The sequence below is a fragment of the Nipponia nippon genome, unplaced genomic scaffold, assembly GCF_047370975.1.
Source record: "Nipponia nippon isolate SJK-2023a ecotype South Korea unplaced genomic scaffold, ASM4737097v1 scaffold_1, whole genome shotgun sequence".
Lineage (NCBI taxonomy): Eukaryota > Metazoa > Chordata > Aves > Pelecaniformes > Threskiornithidae > Nipponia > Nipponia nippon.
In genome coordinates, this window is record NW_028262290.1 from 143,950,978 (window position 1) to 143,973,987 (window position 23,010).

General features: G+C 40.0%; 1 protein-coding gene across 4 annotated transcripts in view; it reads right to left on the reverse strand.

Annotated features, from left to right (window-relative positions):
* Nucleotides 1-23,010, reverse strand: part of FAM171A1 (family with sequence similarity 171 member A1) — a 91,358-nt gene continuing 68,348 nt past the window's right edge. For 3 of the 4 annotated variants that reach the window (XM_087775746.1, XM_087775764.1, XM_087775773.1), the window contains 4 exons: nucleotides 19,914-20,090; nucleotides 6,106-6,222; nucleotides 3,513-3,627; nucleotides 1-2,861 (listed from right to left, as the gene is read on the reverse strand). In XM_087775746.1, coding sequence (XP_087631872.1) covers nucleotides 1,160-2,861; nucleotides 3,513-3,627; nucleotides 6,106-6,222; nucleotides 19,914-20,090 — 2,111 coding nt within the window. In that variant the 3' untranslated portion in view covers nucleotides 1-1,159. The remainder of the gene's footprint in view (nucleotides 2,862-3,512; nucleotides 3,628-6,105; nucleotides 6,223-19,913; nucleotides 20,091-23,010) is intronic. The other variant, XM_087775754.1, reaches the window with a different exon arrangement.

Here is a 23,010-nt window from a genome sequence, read left to right on the forward strand (position 1 = left end):
TATTTTTTGCAGTTTATTTTCTATTATAATTTTTGGATAACCAAGCAGCTCTGTATGGAGAAAGCACAGAAGAGTCATTCTGGCACTTTTGGATAGTACATTTTTTTTTTTTTTTCCCAAAATTTTTCTAGACACATTCAGTCCACTTGCTCGGTCTATAGTCCATTTTATATGAGCATGATTAGCTCGTATGATTCCAGAGGAAACTAACAATATATACAGTCAATGAAACTATCTTCTTGGCTACTCTGGGCCCTTTAAAATGTCTTCTAAGTCTATCCTGGCTAAACAGAATCCACAATATACATGATAGCTACCGAATACACTGTCTTGAAATGAGAAATGCTCAGCACAAAATGGGACTCTTGGCATGCAGCTTAAAAGAAAAGGTAAGAGTTCAGAAGTTTATAAAATCCCAAATGGGGTCAATTAAAAGGAGTTAGCAAAAGAAGGGACTGTTCATTGTTACTGTAAAAAAGGCACTTTGAGTAAATGGGACCAGAATTGGAGGAATCTTAGTCGACACAAAGTTCAGTTTGGTTTCATAAAAAGGCTTCAATGCTAAGGGATGCTACTCAAGTTTCCTGCAGTTTTACATTAAAATGAATTGCTGAGTAGTTTATAATAAAGGACATAAAATGTTTACAACCAACTTGTAAAATTAAGAAAAGCATAGTATAAGCAACATATTACTAAAAGCAGCAATGCATAGCCTTTCATTGAGATAATGCACAATTTTGGACACCATGTGCCAAACTCTTAAGATACTTTCAGTAGCATTATCAACATAAAATTGGCCTACAAAACAAAAGCTTTACCAGCTCCCATTCATAAGGAGATTGAGGTCATAAACAAACCAAAACAATTTGTCAGTATTTTCAACATCCTGGATGACCAATATCAAGTATATGGAACAACAATCACACTCTTTGTTCAGCTATCTCACTGGAGGCAGCCGTTACATCAGAGGAATGATTTTAATTCTTTTCTAACATTTACACAGTAATGCATTTAAGTTCTTTCAAATGTTGCTCACCACAGTTTGTTTTTCTCTTTTCTCTCCACAATAAAAAAAAAGAAAAAAAACCAATCAAGCACTTCCACAGAAAGAATATTTGGCAATTTTATACTCCACTGAATGGTGGATTTTCACAATAGCTCACTTTAGATTGAAAGTCATTAGTGGTCTTTCCTCTCGTTTCTGCCAAGGACTCTTCTTATCTTCACCTTGGTCATCTTCCTCATCCTCCTCATCCTCCTCATCATCTTGAACTGATGTTCCGTGTTCAGGACTAGTTAATGGCTCTGGTTTGGTATCCACAGTTCTCGTTTCCTCCTGCAGGCTGGGCAGCTGCACACCACCTCTTTTACTAGTGCCTTCTAGTAGGCATCGTAGAGCATTGTCCTCAGGGCTACAAACTGCTGTTCCACACTCGCTGCCACTTTGGTCCATATCATCCAAGTACACAAGTTGTGTGTAAGCTGTGCTATCTGAAGCCTTCCGCTCTCTCTGCTGGTGCTCTTGCACTGGTGGGTGACTCTGTGGCGCAGACAGATGATCTCCTCTTCCCTTTCGGGCAGATTTTGGTTCATTCATGTCAACACCAGAGTCCAAACTGGCATCGTTACTCCCATTCCTACCAGCTCTTTGGAGATCGATGTATGAATGTCTAACGTGAGCATTCGAACGTCCATCTAGAGAAACAAACCACGCTCGAGGATGAGGCAATGGCTTTCCACCTCCTAATTCCATCAAAGCCTTTTCTGTAAGAAGCTGCACTTCACTATTCATTTGAGCCAGGGATGCATCATTAAGTGAAGCAGGAATGGAAATAGATTCAGACATGGAAGCATTCTGTTGACTCCACTCAGCTGCACCTGCATCTTGCAAATGTTGCTGAGATATTGCTTGGGATGCTAACTGCTGGGGTTGCAGCTGTTGTGGGGGGTGTGGAAAGAGCCGTGCATGAGGGTTAGGAAGCTCAGCCTGAAGTCTTTCTATATCAATCTGCTGGTCAGCTGGGACAACCAGCGGCTGGCTAACAAAAGGGTGTTCTCCTGGCAATTTCATGTAATGACCTGGGATGACCAATGCAGGCAAAACTTTTCTGTAAACACTGTCATTGACTTGGTCAACAGAATTGCAGCAGATTAACTGACCTGGTCGAGGGAAAGATGTAGGTCTTTCAAGGTGGTCAACTGAACGAGACATCATACAATCAGTAGGTCTGCAGTCCAGCAGCTCTTTTTCAGGGGCTGAAGGTGCGGGGTATATTTGTTCCTGAATATTGTATTTACTTCCAGTAGCAATATGGTTCATAGATACTTGAATTTCTCTTTCTTGCTTTTCAAATAAAGGCTGAGACAGCATAGCATTGTAACTTCTCCTATACTCATCTTTGATAGGGGACTCATAGCCTTCAGCTGTTTCTGTAGATTTTCTTGGCTTTAAAGGAAAACTATCTGCTGATTTGTGATAGTCTTTTCTTAGAGACCCGCTGGGCGTCAGGTCATCCAAGGAAATTCTGCTCTTGTCTTTCTCCTTGTCAGAGAGCAGCTCTTCTCGGGAGCTAAACTCCTGGGAAGTACTGAATGAGTGTTTGAGCATAGGTGTATGCATATCTGCTTCTCCACTAGGTGATACCATCTCCATGTGGACAGCACTGATTAATTCCTTTGCACCTGAGTTTTCAGTGTGTCCGTTGCTAGCAACAGACAGCCCGCCAGGAAATTCTGACTCGCGACGTGAAAATATTAAATTTATATGGGACATAGAGGTTGCTTGATCCTTTTTAGAAGTGTCCAGTGCTGTGGAAAGTTGCAGTTTCTTATGATGCTGACGTGGTCTTAAACATTTTCTTCTATAAAAGCCGGTAACAAAAGAAGTTACACATTTATGACTGTTGTACACAGAAAAAAGAATAGCAAGTGTGTCTTAATGGGAGATTTTTAAGCAGTGATTAATATTAGGGGAATTGAGATTTTGTTACAAAACCTAACAATTAAAAGCTTATTCCAGCAGCAAAGATAAAATTAAAGAATAACTAATGTCAATTGGGAAATATGTCAAGCACCAATTACAAATTGGAGCAAATGTCTGGAGGAGGCAAATACAAAATCACTCATTAATATTCACTTGCTGATAAGAGTTTAACATTCATTTTAATATAAGACTAATAAAAAGATCACTTGCAAGTGCAGAACAGGTACAATGACAGAGATCTTGTACCTATGCCTATGTTCAATAGGAGGTTTTAGAACATCTTACAAGGAAAACACAGGTACAAGCTGTGCAATTCATTCAACTACCATCTTACCAAAATCAGCAACTGTATATGCTGCATGTAAACAGGCACATATGAAATTTGATCTGTTTCTTTTTTCTTCAAGTGCTTGCTTGCCTTTTTTTTTTCCCAAGTAAAAATGTTTCAGTACAAAATCTTTTAATTTCATGAGCACAAAAAAGCTTACACTTCCAACACGAACTAAGTAACCAGGATGGTGAATCTTACCTGCAATAATACAAAAGCAGACACAGCAAGACTAGAAGTATGAGAGCCATCCCTCCTAAAATTGCCAAAAGAAACATTGTGTGATAGCTGGTAATGTCGTGTGTTACAACGGGACCTGGAAGGCCAGAAAAGAGAATTTAGACCTGTAACAACCTGCAAACAGGAAGAGGAACAACACTTTAAACAGAGAGGGACATCTTCCCCTGTTATCGGTGCTAAGTGAGCAACACTGCCGCTCATAGCCCTGGTGCCTATCGAGCAGACCATCTCTGGCGAAGGGAGCAAGTTGTGGAAAAAGCATGTGCTGGTTTTCATGACTGCAAGTCCAAATAGATCATTCTGTGGAAAAGCAGTTAGTTTCAATGGGAGCATGCATCACTGAATGCTGCCTTCCAGGTCCTGATGCCGACACAGTGCGCCAAAGCTCTCATCACTGGAGAAAAGCCTTCGCAGCATCTTCCAGCACTGTAATGCATGTAGCAGCACTGTGGCCAACAACTTCTCTTTAACATTTGTGGTGCTTTGCACTAAACAGTACATACAGTGCAGTACAGGATTCATTGGAAGATGTGCTGGTGCTCCTAAGTCTAGATCAAGCCAAGCCAAGCCCAACTTCAGTAGCTTTAAAAAACCAGGCCACTAGTGAAACAGTGTTGTAACTCCAGGTTTCAATAATGCTTAGTAAATGTTCTAACATACAAAGGAATGCACACATGTGGACAGCATCTGTTCACAATTATGCATGTGTAACCCTGTTGGTCTGTAAAATCCTTATCATGATTTTGAAATAAAGGCCCAAATTTTCATCTGCAGGCAAGGAGGTACAGCACCAGCTGACAGAGTAACATGCATGTACTGTGAAGGACAGCAAACTTGGCCAACATTAAGGTTTTAGATCATGAGGTTTGTGAAACCTCATCTGTGGATCTTGAGTGCTCTGTAGAGCCACTGCTAGGAATACAAAGCTCATTTTTGTCCATTTTTTGAGATAAGAAATCAAATAGATTCAATGAGGAGATAAAATAAGCAAAAAGACATTAACCCGATTAAAAACAACATCAAGCATATTGCATTTGGGAAATCTAAATATTTATACATTCTGTCCTGCCACTACCTTTGCATAATTGATTGATACTGTTGCTTCAGGACATTAAGCAAAAAGAAGAGATAAATCATTTGAATTTTTCATGAAAATGTTGTTCCCATTGCAACAAAGTTTTAGGAACCCAGCTCTAGCCCTCAGAAAGAAGCAAAAATAAAATACAAGTAGAAATTCTGCCATACAAGTTAAACTGGAAGGACAAATAAGCCTTCTCCTGTTAGAGTTACAGGCCTTCTAACCTTAGAGTTACAGGCACAATTTTATGACTAGTATAACTTCCTTGCAGTCTGGGACAGAGCTGTACTGGGATATGTTTGTCTCAGAGCAGTTGCTTTTTCTTAAAGTACAATTATTTTGTAAAATTCCATTAAATTCAATACGATAGTTTATTCAGATCTGCACCTGCCTCTACACTCTGTTCACCAATGAATCAGCTGAATATTCCAGCAGTTTCATTTAATATAACCTCAAATAAAAAGCTTGCATAAGGTATAACACAGCAAAAACCTCCAAATGCTCTGCATATACAACTTCATGGCATATACAAGCAGACTTCAAAAACAGTCCTCACGTTAGAGTTTGTTTTGCTGGTTAGATACAGTTTGTTTAGCTTGCACAGCCAAAGCAAGAATGTTTTCGTTCCTACTGTATTTGGTTTTCATCCAGAAAACTTAATAAAGAAAACCTGTAAGAGGAGGAGTTTTTTGTTGGATTGATTGGCTCTTTTATACACAGAGGTATCTCTGATTAGTGGTTGCTGAAGAACTAATACTAAGAAATCTGAGGCAGCCACAGACAGAAAAAACGAAGAGCAAGCTGCAACATTCACAATCTCCACAGGCACAGAAGTACGTATAATGCCTAGTTCAAAGTGATTTTCTGCAGTTATGCCAAGAGGCTTGCAGATGGCAACCAGTCAGCTCATCTACTAATGCCAGTCTGCTAATACTAGCACTTGGACACGAAGTTATTTGCAGTGTAAATCAGTCACCAAGATGATGCAAAGCGTAAGTCAGGGCAAAATGGGCATCTTCAGCGTAAAAAAAAAAAAAAAAAGTTACAATCAATCAATCCATTAGTACGTGTCTAACCCAGGATGATGCTGGTCTTAGGTGAATCCTTTTCTTTGGGAGTTTCCATACAGAAACTTCACAGCACATATTTTTCTACCTGCTGGAACACCAATACATTGATGTTATAACTCCCCTCGTTTTCTAGCAATGGCTCTACCAGGCAGTGGTGACATAAATGCATCAAAGCACTTTAAAAAGTTTCCCATTGAAATGACTTAGAGATTTTGAGCACAAGGGTTTTCCCCCACAATCCCCAAAAGATTTTAGCCCTTTACTTTCAGCTTTCTGTTTTCTAATAATCCATTATTGATCAAGCTGTGGCATCTCAGATGAGGTCATTCTGAAAAATATAAACATTATATATGAATAAATAATTACTCAATGCTGCAAATATCAATAAAATTCAATTCCATCTTACCTGGGATAGTAGGTGACATAGCTGCAACCCAGTAGCCCAGCTGAGGTGCAATATAAGTCCAAGTCAACTGATTTCCTTCTTGTTGTACAAGGCCCAAACTACTCTTCAGCCATGTCCCTGTAAACGTAAAGATTGTAGGAAGGTGTTACAGATATATTCACACCTTCCTCTGCAAACAAGCGGAAAAGCAAGCAGTAACAAAACCTATCAATGTGCTGTAGGGATTGTGTGCCTTGCTGTGAAGTGGGAGACTGCGCCTTCTTGTCACTGGCATTTGAGAGCTCCCGCAAGCAGTCATGCCTGTGGCCTTCTCAGAAGCTTTGCACGCAAAAAACGTTTAAGATTAAATAAAACTAATACATCTTCAAAAAGGGTTAAAAGAAAATATTGTCGTATTAGATTCCCCTTTTTTGAAGAAGGATATTCCTGAAGCTGATTATATGTAGACAGCCCACTTAAAAACTGTATTCAAGAGAAATGACGTCTCCCAGACCACATGTGAGTTCTGCACACCAACTTTCTATCAGCTCTGGCTGTCAACTTCTAGAAGACTGAAGAAAATACATCCTCAAAATGTTGGTTTTCCTATACAGAAAACAAGCTTATGAATGTTACTACCAATAAATGTAGAATTAATTTGCACCATCAGTTTGATTCAGCAACATTAGTCATTCAGAATGTGCATACATCCAGGAATACTGTTTGGTAAGGGATGATGATTTTTTCAAAACATGTTTCTCAAAAGAAATGGAATAGATTTTTTAGAATTATCAAATGGTCATTTCAAAATAAATAAGATTGACAGTTTTAAAGCAATGTGTTTAAGTAGACATAACTCTTAAGTAGTCCAGACTGACAATCTGCATTAGTTGAGAGCTGTTCTACTTTCAGAAGATAAATTCTGTTGCAAAAATTGGGCTACAAAGAACTTTTACAACTGAATCAGCTGGATGCCTTTTTGCAATTCATTAAGACTGCTGATCCTGGGGCTGTAGGAGAAAAATTCACCTTAGTTTTTGATATATTAAATGTCCAGTATGGCTTGTAGACTGCTCCCATATTTATTTTCTTTGAAAGAAACACCAAATTGCTGGCCTGGACACTGAGAGCAGTCGCTGGGAAGCCACCCCTGGTGCCAGGCAGCGTCTCCTGAAGCTGCAGATGCCTGGCTTGGCATCTCCAGTGGGTGCCGTAACAGAGGGCTTTACATCGCTAAGGAGGTTCTTCACACACTTTGGTGGCCACCACCAGTACAGCTGATCTGTGCACAGAGAAGGGATAAACCCCTCTGCACTTCTGTAGTGCAGCTCTGTATTTCTGTGCAAAGGGGGGACAGAACGCTGCATTTACCTTACTCAGCTTCAAATGCTCACTTTAAAGGCAAGCTGCATCTTGTACTTGTGATTCCCTTTCCTTTAAATAGTCTCCTGCATGTAATTCCCGAAATGGTGCTTTGCATCAGACGTCACTCAGGACTAAGCATGAACATTTGTGGATGACAGTCGTCTGAACACTTAGCAGTGAGTGCAGGACACAGAAGAGATGCTGATGTTGTTTTGTTTTTTTAATACCACTGAGATCCTGATTATTTCCTCTGTGTTCCTTAGATTATCCATCTGTGCAAACCCTGTACATATGAGAATGGCTTTTCTGAGTATTTATTTCCTCTCTACTACTCATTTTTCCTATGTAAGTACATCTTTAAACTCCACCATCTTTGGCTAATAATAAACCCGTTTGAATATAGTGAAAGGTTTAGAAAAATAGAGGTTTGAGAGGATTTCTAGATCGAGGTGACTATTATTGCCAGATAGTGGCTCTGTATTTGCAACCAAACTGAATTTGTGGGCAACAGGGGAAAGGAACTACTGATACAATTTTCAGATTTCCAAGTATCATTTCCAGTCTGTATAGGGTAGCAATAATCTGTTATTTCATAAACAAGGTCACACAAGACAAGTAATTTTGATTCACAGTACCAAAGGACCAAAATCTGCGTATACAGATTTGCACATATGGCATCCATAACTGTCGCACCTTGATGTAGCCATTAGTTTACCTCTTTTAGGGAAACATTATCAGGAAGAATAGAATTGAATTGTCCACAGTTTCTGGAAAACTAGGAAAAGTAAATTCGTTTTCTCCACCGAAGTGACCACTATCCCTTCAGATTTTCTACCCGTGCACTTTTGGGGAAGATGCCGTACTAATAGCCCTGAACCACAAGTGAAAAACAGCCCGTAGGGTCAAAAACTGCTTCTATCTTGTGCCTAAAATGCCATTTGGTAAGAAAACTCCTGTAGGCTAAAACTTTGTAAGTTTTTTTCTGCAAGGTTTGGACAATGAGAATATGCACCAACTCTTCAAATACGCAACTATGTGATACAAAACTTTAAGACTAAAAGAGATATAAAAGTGCTGATAAACAAAAAGAACGGAAGGACCTGGGTGATGAATTCTTCATGCTTTCCATACTTCTCTTACTGTTTCTAAGCCCTTTAAATTCACACACAAGCAGAACACGTCTGTATGTAATTTTGCGAAGTTCATTATCTTCGTAGTCTATTTTTATAGTCACCTCCTTGAGCAGAAGCTATTATTGATTCCCTCACTAGAGGGAACTTGTGTCCAGCTTGCCTTATTCACATTACACTGCATTCTAATGAACACAATCCTCCTAATGCCTCTGTAAAAGCCTTTTGCTCAGTAATACGCTTCTTGCACAATGCAGTGATCAAGAAGCTAACAGGCTGCACTCTTACCGCTGCGAGCAGAGCTCCGTTGCCGTCCTGCCAAGCAAGCAGCAGCTCAGATTGCTCATATTTTAGCAACGAAAGGAATCCCTGTATTTGCAACGGAAGCAAACAATAGAGTCTACTGCACAAGGTCAGTCAGGTTTCATGCTTGTCTTCTGCTCATTTAGGTCACCCATTTTTGCTAACCACTGGATATACTTGAGGAAATGTATTGGTCTGTGTAACACTAAGGAAAAATGCAATTCCCTCTCTTTGTTATGGACAGTTAAGAATTTCAAAAGTGTAACAGATATATCCGATATTGGTCATCTTTAAACAAGAGTGATGAAGCTTTTGTTGACCATACCCTACACGTGAGTATGTGATGACAGCTAGAAAAGAATTACTTTTTAAATGGCACTGCCCCAAGTTCCTTCATCAGGACAATACCAAGTGTGGGTTCCTGGGAACCACAGGTACACAATCTCATCAGCTGCCTTTTTTAATACTTTCCTGGTCCAACCCTTTGGTGATAAACTCGCCTCTTATACTTCCACCATCTCTTACCAATAGTCCACTAATAAAACAGAGCATCCTCCCACAGGGTGGGATGAAGAGAATAAAAAACTCCATCTTTCACAACATCAGCAGCAAAACAGGTTTGAGTGGAAACAGTTGAAACACAAAGTCCTGTATTGTTTCTTGTGCGATCAAATAGCCAAAAGCCAACATAGTATTACTGGAGGGAACTGATATGCCTTCAGTATTCTGCAAATCCATCCGGGCGTTTCCAGGTCTCTCTCGTATTTCATCCTTTATAGGTTCTAATATCCTGGTTGCTTTTCAACTACCATTAAACACCAAGCAGTGTTCTCGTAGCTCCCTACATTGCTGTAATTACTAATGTTGGGCCTTCTACTGAGCAAAAACCCAATCGCATTGTACTTACTGGCTATGCTCTAGCATTTCAAGCTGCCTTGAGTAAGCACGAGTTCATTGCTGTGCAGCCTCGAGAATGAATTCCCTATCCCATCCCAGATTTTTCCTTGCAGCAGGAAACAAGACGTTTTCCTGTTCTAAAAATGCAGCTAATTACCCTCTTCTGTGTCCTCACGTACTTGCTTTTGTAAGTAAGGGAGGAGACTGGAGGGCAGTGAGTAAAGAACTTCTTCCGTTTTTCTGTCCTTTCCTATCCACTAGCCTGCAACTGGAGTAAGGGCAAGCAGCATTCATTTTTTTCTGTGCAGGCAGGATTACAACTGCAGGAGAACTAAGCAGAAGGATTTAGGAGGGAAGAGGGGTCTTACCTCCCTGCATGGCCAAGTGTTATGACAATTTCACTTGTTATTCTCCAAATATCCGATAACATCTACTTCCTCCCCCGCCCAAGTCAGCACAATCAACTGGCTTCACTGCTTATGAAGTTTTATACATGATGTGCAATAATTGTTAAGTAACAAGCAATACAGGATTATAAGTAAAAAGCAGTACAAATAGATGGATGTAATGGAACTGATCATTTTTGTTCAAGACTGGTTGTGTAGTTCCAAAGAAAACATGTCAATGCATCTTTGGAGCAGAAACAGCAAGCTCAGTATAGTTTGTAAGCACTGCATGATTTGGGCCAATTTGCCATTAATTCTTAAAAGAGTGTCTGGTGCTTCACGGAAAACTTCTATATATAGAGACATTCTTGCTTATAGATCATTTTTACATTTCTCTTCCTCTTTTTCCTCTATTACTGCTCAGTGGAGCCAACATGCTGATCCAGGATTCAAGTCAGGGGAGCTGTCTCCTGGCTCAAACTAATGGCAGGGGGAGAACCAAGAAGTTTCTTAACTCTTTCCTCACCAAAATTAAATTTAGTGTTACTGACTTTTTGGAATAAATGGTGTCATTTAACAAATTTCTTCTTAAAAAGCTTATAAAACAGCTACCCAGCACTCCTCCATATATGTAACTTAAAAGCAAGGTAAGAGAACTACCATCATTAAAACTACAAAGAATATAAAAAGGAGAGTACTTTAAAAGAAATACAAATCAAAAAACAATCAGATAAAGAAAGCTGGGCTCCATCTGGCTGCAAAAATACCAAAATATCAGAGACAAGTTGAAGATTTCAGCAGAGCAGGAGAAATAAATTCTGCTAGAGAGAAGCATCTTAATACTTTACAGCAACTTTGATTCTGATGAACATGCTTATTTATCTTGGGCAGCTTTTAGGACTTGCCAATGGCGGCAAGAGGGGGTTATCATGAGTAAATTTAACAGCAAAAGGTTTGCACTTTAAATCTCCGTTTCAACACACATTCTGCACTCAAAATGCCTTTTTTGTAATTTAATTTAGTTTTCTTCTAAATCGGATTGAAAATGGCACTTTCAGCAAGGAGAGTGTCCAGATGGGCAGCTGTTGCAGAAAAGCCATTACAGAACAGCTATTCTAGACTACTTCCCCGCACAGTCAGGTCACCACATGTACAGCCAGTCTGCCCAGAAAAGAGACGTCCTATTATCTTCAAAGACACTAACTACTCACTGTGACAGCTTGCTGGATCCAGGCAGCACAAATGGATCTGCTTTTGTAGTCTAGATGCACGATGCCTCTGCATAAGACATTACTTCCATATTTGAAAGCCAGACCTTATTAGTTTAAATTAATCTGTAGTGAAATCCAGGGAATCGTACGCCTCTCTGGCTTCCATGTGCGTGACCGTGCATGCTGACAATCCCGCGCTGCTCCAGCTCAAGCAAATGGCAAACGTCCTATGGGCTTACGTGAGGCAGGACCGCGCTTCGTTCAGGCAGGCCTGCCACACCAGGCCATCTGCTCTAGAGAGACCCGTGTGACTCCTATGGAAGTCAAGAAGAAAGGAGACAAATTCCCCTCTTCGCCGTGTGTGCTGGCTGCAAGGCGAGTTTGCAGGCTGGCACCCCGGCACAGAACTCGGCTCTTCGGGAGGATGCAGAATACTGCTTACTTCAGGTTGAACTTTCCAAGCTGACCATTTCAGAGCCTCTCAGATCATTACTGCTGCAGTGACTTCTGCTGACGGTGATTGTGCATTCTTCCTATCACTGATCAAAACACTTCTGGTAAATGACTGTCAGAGGAGCGTGCTGTAGCCAGTGGCTTCCCCTAAGGACAGTCATAAAGTCTAAATATTGCTAGTGTTTAAATATATGGTAGCTATGGTGGTTTTTTTCAATAAATTACTTTTACGTGTGAGCTTTTGGTAGGAAGCTCTTCCAGTGATCAAATACTGTTTGCTTTTTATTTTGTTTCTTTTAACTGGTGACAGGATCATGCAATCCCACTCAAGCAGGGAACCAAAACTGTGCTATTTACAGCACAAATTATTTCCATCCAATAGGTTTGACAAATAAAAGGATTTAATTAGCCAGAGAGCAAATTAAGCATAATCCCATTATATGAATTTATTTTTATTCACAAGATTATCTTCCCTGGACAAAAGGGTTTTGGAAAGAAAAGAAAGATACTTTTAACTGTACTACTTAATAGCATAGATGTTTTAAATAAATATTCGTTAATGAGAAGTGCCTTTCTTCAGCACAGATCTCTTCTGTGATGTCTATGATGTCTTGTAAGATTGCCCTGCTTAGGCAGAGAGTCACAGTTAAATGGAGATATACGTGTCAAAAGGAATGAGGCAGGTTGTTATCAGACAGAGTGTGGGACAGCAAAGGATATCCCAAACACACTAACAGTGTTTCTAGAAGTAATTGATTTAGACACTTCAAATGGCAGTGTTATTATGGAGAGTTAATCAAGGGCAAGTTTGTGAAAATAACTTCCTAAAGCATGTTCTGACATACATAAATTGTAGCTTTTCATTCTACCAGCTGAAAGCTGCTTATCAGATTTCGTCTTTCAACCAAAAATCACCTCTAATCTGCATTTAGCATGGGAAGTTTTACTACAAAAGGATGGGTTTTTTGGTTTTACTTTTGTTCATTTTCTGAAAAGCTAAAAGCCACTGAAATGGGAAGTTGAAAAATTCCTTCTTGAATATTGGTAGAGATTACTTTCCTCCTCCCCTCCCCACAATACACACGGGTTTAAAAATTCATCATATTTAAGTTAATATTACAATTTTGTTTTTGAAGTTGCTAGGCAACATCAAAAAATAAACGTCCCTGCTCTGAGCTCGTATCTTCATTATTCTTTCACTCTTACAGAATTTGTTACACAAGCCTTCCAGGGCTAAATCCTGCTACTGTTTTAGCAGCACCACCATTATTTGGTGTACTGTAAGGGAAACGCTTATAACATCATACCTTGAAGATTTTTGCAAGGAAGTCTAATGCTTCAATTTATTATTAGGGTCTGAGAAGCTTTGTAGTTTTTGCTATCTATACTCACTTTTCCCCTTAAATCACTTGTCAAGCGTTTAACAAAAGAACATGCCAGTTTTCATTATTTAGTAATTTTAATTGCGTCTGGGCAGAAGGCAGGGCACATTGTACAGAGAATTGCTTGCATTGCTTTGGTGCCCTCAGCATTTCCTTCCAGAATGCCAGAACAGAAGAGACTTATTAAAGAAAATGACTTCCATACATAATTACTAGTTAATAATTATATTTCAAAAGGAAAAGCTTAGTTATGCTTGCTGGACCACCATCCCTAGTTACCGGCGTACGTGAAAGATACTGCCTTGAATATTCGCTTTATCACATTATTAATCACATTCAGTCAGTTATTGACAAAATTATTAGAACAAGTAATAAATAAAAGCACAAGGCAATTCAAAACACTGCATGCCTTTTCCTTCATTCAGCCTCACATCGTGCTCCCATTCAGTTTCTATTTTTCAAGCTGGAAGGGGAAGCGGAGGCGCGCTGGGATTTGACCTACCATCCCAAGGCCACAGAGGAAGGCTGTCTCAGGGCCTCCTCAGCTTCTTCCAGCCCCACCCAGACACTTTCACACTCCTGCTCCCTGCACTCCTGCCTGTGTTTCCACCCATCTCCAAGTCCTCTCCAACTCAAGCAGCTGCACAAGCACAACAGTCTTTTCTCCACTTCCTGAATGTTGATGTCCACCTCTTCCCACCTTCTACTGCATGGCTTCTGCAGGTGGAGCTACAGGGCCATCTACATGATACAATGTGTAGTCTCTTATTAAAACCCCTTCCCAGAAGCCATACTATTTGTTTCCAGTTTTATTTCCTTGACTACATAATAGTAGATTATTTGCACATATCACTACACTGGCACAGAGTCCTTCAACGTCCTCTTAAGCTCCACCATCATGCCGTACCATGTCTGCTTTGCCACAAATGCAATTCAGACGATATATGACATGGAGAGAGGATCAAACAATCCATTCATGTCACTTTCACATGTGTAAGCCACAACATCCGTTTTAAAAACAACATACATATTCATAAACAAGCACAACTGCCTTCTGTGACCCACTACTCCTCTCCAGAGCAACCATGCTAGTGAGAACATACCTCAGTGAGCTACACCGTGAAGCATCGGAGGAAGAGCTTCTTTTCCTTTCAATGCTGAGGTCTGTCTACTACTCTGCAATTATATCTGCACCTATTATGTAGATATCGTACATGGTAAAAACCTGGGTTTGGTAGCTGCCATTTCTATGGCAACACACAAAATATGAAATTCTTTGAGAGCAGTTACGTTAAAAATCTGTATTCCTTAGTGTATTTAGTCTTTAAGAATAATTTAACCTTCACAGCTGAGATAAAAAAGGAAGTAAAAATCAAATTGTCAAGGAACTTGTAAACTACAGAAACAGTGTAACTGTGAACTTTGTGGAGGCTTGCTTTTCTCCTTGCAATTTGCAAATTAATCTCCGTATTAGCAGTGAATCTGATCTAGAACCAAATGTTCTGGATCTGATTATATTAAATTCAAATTTTTGGGGGCAGGAAATGTGTTTTCCTGAACATGTCTATTTCTCATGCATAGAAAACCCAGTAAAACCCATGGAGAAGTGCATGAAGTCCCAGGCCATGTGCGCAGCTGCATGTAGTCCAAACGCAGGCCATCTATCCAAGTTCAGAGGCATGTACCTGGGTTTGTACCCAGTGTCAGATCAAGCAAGAGACTGCAAAAGTTTTTGTTAAGTGATTATTTTCTGTCTGTCATGCAGCGTATGAATATGGCGGCAATCAGAAGTTAACTGAATTCACAACAAAAAGGAATACGTTTTCTTTTTAAACTATCAAAATATAAGTCAATCTTTTCTTAGGGCAGATAATTGTTGCTACCACATGGGAAGCTTAAATCAGAGACTTTTACAGATCATCTTATTTACAAATAACGCGCAGTGAACTAGACAGGTAGATGTACAGTAACCTGCTTACATCTTCTGTCTGACAGTAGCTGTCACTCTCCCTATAAACACTATGAACAAAAAACAAGCATCATTTCACCTCTGGGAAATACAGCAAAACCATATTGCAGTCAAGCTTAAGTAGGCACCGATACAGTTTATACACAAGTATATCCTCATGACTTCTTTTGAGCACAGACAACATTATCTTAATTTTGCTGAGGAAGGAGCATCAAGAAATTCTGACTCTACAAAAATCAATGGAAATTCTACCACTGAAGGCAGGACGTCACCCAGAAAAAGTAAGTACCAGACTTTCAAATGTATTTAGAAATCTATTACAGCATTAAATGCAGTTAGAAAGCACTGACCAAGCACAGCAGAGTACATAAACTATTGTGCTTTATAAAGCTATAAAAAGAGTTCCCCAAGATACTCTTCTCCATATTCTGCCATCACTTTATATTAAGACACAGTTGAGATTTCAGGCACTGGGGAAACATCCTCCTCTGCGAAGCAGCTAGTAATTTAAAGACAACAAGGTCATGTCAAAGATGTACACCAAGTGTTCGGGAGGAGGGAGAACAGAGAAACGGTACTCTGAACTTCATTTATAGGTAGTGCACAAGAAATAACACAGTTTAAGGAGGAGGAGCAAAAGGATGGAGGTTTAACCCTTTCACTCCGGAGTCCTTTGCCACACAAGGTTGAAAACGGTGTTGAAAATATTTTCCTGTTATTTGGTGGGATTAATAAACTAGCAGATGCATCGATGTTGTCACTGAAGAATAAACCCCGTTTCCATGTTATGCACTCTGGAATACTTGGTAATATTTTCATAAAGCTCCAGATGTGGATCTAGAGTTCTAGGTGCAACATAATGCCTCCATACCACATGGGATGAAACTGAGGACTGAAAATGGAGAATGCTGGTCTTACAGTTTTGCTCACTAAATCCAATGAAAAACAGACACCTTAACATAAAGCATAAACCATTTAAATGGGAACTGAGGAGAATACAGCTGAGCAAGTGCTATGTTACTCAGTCCAGCTGGCGGGAGCTGGAAATGATACAGGAGGTACAAAGTTTCATTCCTACTGGGATCTGTAGTATTCATTTCTGACTGAAGAGGACAAGGCTAGAAAGAAGTCTTGGACAGAAATTTGGTGTCCAAGAATAGAGAGATTAATTATATTGCTGTAAATCCTACTGACATCAAGGCAAATATACAGGGAGGAAGTCATGATCCCAACCATCTGTTTACGGATAAAGAAAAAAAAGTTTTTCAGCCCCTTCAGATTTTGAGAAAAACAAGACAGCGCTCAGGAAAAAAAAAGCCAACAACCCAGAAAACCCCACTGAGCAATCCTGATTATAAAAATGAGAATCCATATCTCTTATGTTCGAACAGCCAAGTGTGTACTATGAAATAAAACCACTCTCCCACAGTTGCGTGAAGCACAAGAGATATGGGTATGTCAACAGCACGGAATGATTAAGTTGCATTTTAGTGTATACATCTCCATAACAACAATGCATCTGTGCTTATTATTACCAACACTAAGAAATGCTGCAGAGAGAGGTGGTGGAGTGCATCTCCAACACAAGAACAAGGTTGGACATATTCATTTACTCTAAAACTTCTCCAGGGCACAGATAGTTGCTCTTCATTTTATTAATTATTCAAAAAGGTATTACTGCTTTAATTCGCTTGCTGTGTACGCAAGGCAGCAAGTTTGTTTTGTAACGAAAAATCTCATTTGAAACAGCATGAAATAGATAAGGCAGACTGTCTTATTTTGATGTCAGCCTGCTTTTTCTGGCTGGCTGTTTCATCAGTGTCAATGGAGCCACCCTCAGCCTTAAGTAGACTATGCCGCTTCTCCCCCTTCTCTCCCCAGGTCTCTCTCAAGGACAGAAACTGTGGTAATGAAAATACAGACTGTTTATGGTAAACATCCTAAAAAGCCATTAATTATTTTTGGCTGCCGTAATATGCAAATATGCGTAATTTCTGTAGAAACTATGAAAATTTCTGCACTTCCCATCAGATGCTACTGGGTTTATATTAGTATATCATGAGCTCAGCAAAATGTATGAGATACTAAGGATTAAAACATATTTCTAGTATTTCTGTCCCTTCTCCACTCCCTCCCCTAAAAGTGAGAAGTATTTCTGCTTTTTAGAGCAGAAATTATACTTCACGCAGTAATGATGACAACCACATGGATTCTAAACAAAAACAATGGCTTGCACGAACAAGCGCCCACTGTACTGCTAATACGCTAGAGAGAAGCGCTGCATTATTGCCTGCTAATACAGTCATAGTTTTCCATCTCTGGCATCTACTCAATTCTCAGATACAAGTGTGAAAATTTAAGCCACTGAAAATCTATTAAGGAGAGACCGCAACATAACTAGCACTGAAAAAAGCAGCTCCTGAAATGAAAGACAGAATGAGAATAATGAGGTTAGCGGGCTTATCCTGACAAGGCACAGATCTGGCAGTGCAAATGGGTTACAACAACTTATTTGCCAGTTAAGGATTTCTCCAGCATGGAGCCATCCCAGTCATCATCCATCCTCCTCCGTTCATAGTCCAAGCACAACAGGCATGGGGAATGACAGGGTACCACCATGTTCGCGCTACATATGGCTAGTTTGACAGCCCTCAGGGTGCTAATGTAGCCCGCACAAGATGGAGTGGCTGCTCTACTTATTAAATTAGGCTACTCTAATTTAAATTGGTTGGGATGTGGCCAAAATTCTGCTAGAACTGCCATACTGCAGTCAGGGCTTAAATGCATCTTTGTTCAACATCTTTGGCTGCATAGAAAGATGCTTACTTCAGCTGAAGTGCGAGCTGAAGCCTAAGCGTCATGTCTTCAATACCTTCCTCTCCATGGCCTGGTGAAGCTAAGTGGCCTGACAAAAACCCTTTTTGTTTAGTGGTCCTCATGCTTTTTCCTCCCAACAACACGAGTGCTCCAGCAGTTTGTCACGAAGCAAACAAGGCTGAACTTGTCTCAAGACGGGGAGCCTCAAGCCTGCAGCGCTAATTAACTAACCCGTATTGATCTATACTAATATGTACTGCACACAATAGGGTAACTAGCTCTTTACATCCAACAGTCAAAATCATATTCCACAGTAAGAGAGAGCTTCTGTGGCCCCACCACAGGGGCACGGAAATTTGGCCACAAATCAGAAAGCTCCATAATCAAAATCAGAACCATTTTACTAGCAGCGAGTAACTAGCAATGAGGCGGGCTGCAGCTATAACACAGCTGACAGGAAGGGTTGAGGATGGACTGCTTCTTGTGGAGAAAGTAAACATGAGTCAGTCTTCCCCATCTTTTTCTGAACAAGGGAAAACAAAATAGTTTCTAGAATCACAAATCAAAATCAGTTTCAGGAAGAATGTAGCGAAACTTACTGCCAGGGCACCACAAGAAAACTCGACATTTCCACAGTTAAGGGAAGCCCTGAATCCATTCATCGCACTCTTTTTTTACTATTCAATTTTACATCATATTCAAATTTATTCTTTATTAAATCCCACTGCTTTACTCTCTAACACAGCCAACTTCTGACAAAAGATTTATCAGGCATGCTGTTTGAAAATACATCACCTTTTCCAGCAAACAGAGGCAGGAAGGAAGCAAAAACGTTATTTCCCCCTTCACCTCTCTCTTGCCCCCTCCCCTTCCTCCAATACCCTGGTTTCATGCTACTTGTTCTGCTTCTGGATGTGACCATAAACTGGCTCAAAACGTTTGCCTTGCAGGGACAAAACCCCACTGACAGATCTACACAGATCCACATTTCTGGCTCCTTTTTCTTCTTCTCTTCCTCACAGTCTCTGCCTTTCTCACCTTCCATTCTTCTTTTTTGACTTCTTTGTCTTAACAACCATCTGACACATACTTCAGAGGGCACAGGGGAATAACTGAAGGGGAATCACCATGACAAGACTTATGCACCCCTTGATCCTTTACACTTTGAAGGTATAAAGAAGGCCAGCACAGTATACCAACTAGCAATGAAAAAATCAAGCCAAAACAAAACCAGAGAGCCTAAGCCACATATTTCTGGAAAAAATCCTGTTCACAACAGTAAAAGTTATCCTGCAACATAAAAAACTGAGTGCATTTTACAGCTTATGTTGATTAGCCATTCTGTCCTTTCAAAATATTTCATGAATTTTGCTTGCCCTTTTTTTTTTTTTTTTAAATCATTTACATGCACTTTCCTTCTTGATAGTATTAGCCAATCTCAAAGTGATTTACAAAAGAAGTCAGTATTATGTTTTCTATCTGACAGGCAGGAAACTGAGCTAGAGACAGGAGACGGACCAACGGTCAGATAGCTGGCTGCTGGCAAAGATAAGGCTAGTTTCCATTTCTCCAGACTTCCAGTTCAGTGCCGCAGTGAATACGTATTTCTGCTTCTCAGTCTCTGGGTGAAATCAAGTTCTTTCAAGATAGTTTTTACATAAATATTTAATAATTGCAAAACGTTACATTTACAAAAAAATTTTGTCTAGAAGTGGCACACAAGACTACTCAAGTATATTTGCACGTACACTACATATTACTTGATCAATAAAGCTCAGTCTTCTCTCCTTTTAGACAGAAAACAGATTTCTGTATGATCCAATGAAGACCTTACTACATTAACATAATAAATGCAGTGAGACATTAGTTTCAGATAAATGAAGCCATCTAGGGAACCACAATTAGGTGTTACCTACCAAATTTTTGGTCAAACCTCCATGCTGGAACGTGTGCATTGTGCTTCAAGTTGCTGTTTGTTGGCAGAGGCACTGTTACATAGATGGGGCCATTCACGGGGATTGGAGTCCCATCGCTGTTGAGGAGATGAACGCTGACTGCAGTGACAGGGGTGAGGTCATACCTTGTGCTGTTTCCTACCGAGAGAATGAATGAATATTGTGACTACAGAACTTCCCAGAATTTAAGGTACACCCATCTGGTTCAACATTGCAGTACGGCAGCAACGTATTTCTCAAGGGATGGTAGTAGTAATCCTCCCTGCCTTACAAAATTCACAACAACCAAGATGAATGTGCTTCTGTATTTTTCACTTAATTTTGGAAAATTCTGAAGACAAGAAAACTATAATGCAAAAATCTCCTGCACATATTTTCTCATCTTAATTCACCTTAAATAAATATGTATGAGTATCACAGCCATAATCATGGTAAAAAAAAAAAATCTCACAAGCCTTTATTACAGCCTCACATGCCCATATTATAATTAACAAACACCCGAACATGCAGTGACACTGCAAGGATGGTTGGTCATATGTTTAAGAATGCCAGGATGTATTTCCTTCGGCCTTTCACTGAAATAAACCAAGCTAAATGGATTATTAGGATACACAGTATTATCTTCTTACCTATGTAAGATAATAATTATTCTTTACGTTTAAACTGCATGCCAATGGACGATGACAATACAATTTAAAAAAGCGTTATAACCCTTCAACCATTGAACCAAATGGATCAATGACAGGGAAAAATACCACAGATATATATATGTATTCAGGGGAAAAAAACCTTGAGGTTTAAAACCAAGGAGATCTGGAGCTCAAAGCAATAGTGGTAGTAGTTTAAATTGGAAGAGATGGAGCTTCCAGTTTTGCAAGGGGCTTGAGCCACCCGGGTCCACACTGCTGCCAAGAGCAGCAGCCCTGACGCCTCCTTCGCACTGGCACCGGCGGTTGTGCAGCCACTCATCCTGCTACGGGTGAGAGAAGAGGGGTGCCTGGCTGGCAGAGAGCGGGGTGCTGCCCCTCCTGTAATCCTGGTGCCTTCCGTCAGCATAAACTGCCCGTAACAGCACCTTCGCACACAACAGTGGTATGCCACCTGCGACGCTAAGGCACAACAAGGGGTCCTGAGGAATACGCGGTATCTCAGCGCCAGTGTTCATTAGGATGAGCACGTTCGAGGGGACAGTGGGAAAGCATTAGGACGTTTATGATTTCTCCTAACAGCGAGTGAGTCTCAAGGAATGGCCTTTATTAAATTCGATGTCTCTGAGTAACAGCTCACCAAAGTTAAGACATCACCAGGAAAGGGGCAGGGAGTGGCAAAGGGAAGGAAAAAAAGAGGCAAAACTTCTCAGAATTCTAAATTCTTTGGATTTTGCAAGAGGTGCCAAACTGAAGACATGGAAAATAACCAGAAGTAACTTTGCATGTGGCTTATTTACTATAGCATCTACTCTGACGCACATTTTCCCCAGATTTCAAGGCGAGTGTCAGTGTTGCACAGCTGACAGGCCAAGGATGGACGAGAGCACACGCAAGGGGCATACACTCTGCTTTGATCTACTGTGAACTAAGGGGCAGAAGCATATCTTCCAGAAGGATTAAAGCACTGAGAAAACAGGCACTCTGAAGACGGCCATATAAGAGAGCTAACTGAGAGAAAAAAATAGAAAAATAAGGTTTGGAAATTCAGCTAGGGCACAGGGGAAGGTTGCCAGCCTACCCAAGCATTTGTATTACAGGCTTCAGTGGTGCACAATACCATCCCCTTACAGCCTTAGAATATAAACCAGAGAGATAGAGGAGGGAATTGGTGGGGAAAAAGTTGTTCCTTTATTCCTGATTGTTCAATCTACTGCCTCTGCTATGCACCTATAACTGCCATCAGATTGATGCTTGTCCCCAAGTCACTGGACTTGGGCCACTAAGTTTCTCAGGCTGGTATCAGAGAAATAAATTCCTGTTGCTAAGTATCATAACCTGACCACGTTCTGGCATATACAAATTCCCAATGACAAAAGGTATAACTTCAGATTTTAGAAATATTTACATTAGTATCCAAGATTAAATTATGTTTTATATTTTACTTATTTTTAGATATTGAAAGTTTTGAATTGTTCTTTTATTATTGTCTTGAGAAAGCATATCTGCCTAATATCTGTAAAAATGAGTTTTCAGCCCCAGAAAAAGCATTCTGATGGGGAAACACTGTTTGCATCTTTTCTACTTAAGACGCACTGATGCTTTGCTCAGTGCTGGGCTGAACAAGTTATATTAGAAGACTACGAAATTTCTGAAATCCACTGACCTCTGGAAAGAAGAAATAATCCTTCAGTTTGCCATCTTGCACAGTATGTAAATGTTCATTAAAAAGATAAATTGTTCTCTTTTCTGTTGTGAAGGCAAATTAAAATCAATGCTTACGAAACTCTTGCATGCTATAAAACTGATAAGCACACGAACAGATTAAATGGGAATGGACGTCAATAAATGTCAGCTTTCATTCATTTCTTGTCATTTTTGACATCTGGTGACCTGTGAAGAGCTCTAAAAATAATCAGAGGAAAATCCACTGTGACTTAGACTTGATTCTTCAAAAAGAAACAAACAGCCAACAAAACCAGCAGGAGTAATGGTTATTAGCCAGCTTCATCCATTACTGCAGACGATGGAAAGTTTTGCGTAGTTTGGTTAAAAGGACGGGATTTTGTGAAACCATCCTACTGCTCTCCAACCGGTGAATTAATACAAACAATAAGCTAACGCTATACAGGCTTGTCACTACTTGCAGCTAAATTCTTTGAATTTTTATGTTTGTAACATGCTGATTCATGCAATGAATTTTCATTGCTCCATATTACTACTTCAACACCCAGTTGGGATTTTGTGAAAACTGTTGAAGTCATAGAGAATAGGTTTTAGTTAAAATAACTGTAAAGTCACTCTGGATAAATACTAGCCAGAGAACTGAGCTGACTGAAACAAATGGGAGGACCTCTCCAAAACTCTACAGACACGTAAATAAACTGTGAAAGAACAGGAGAGTAATTGGG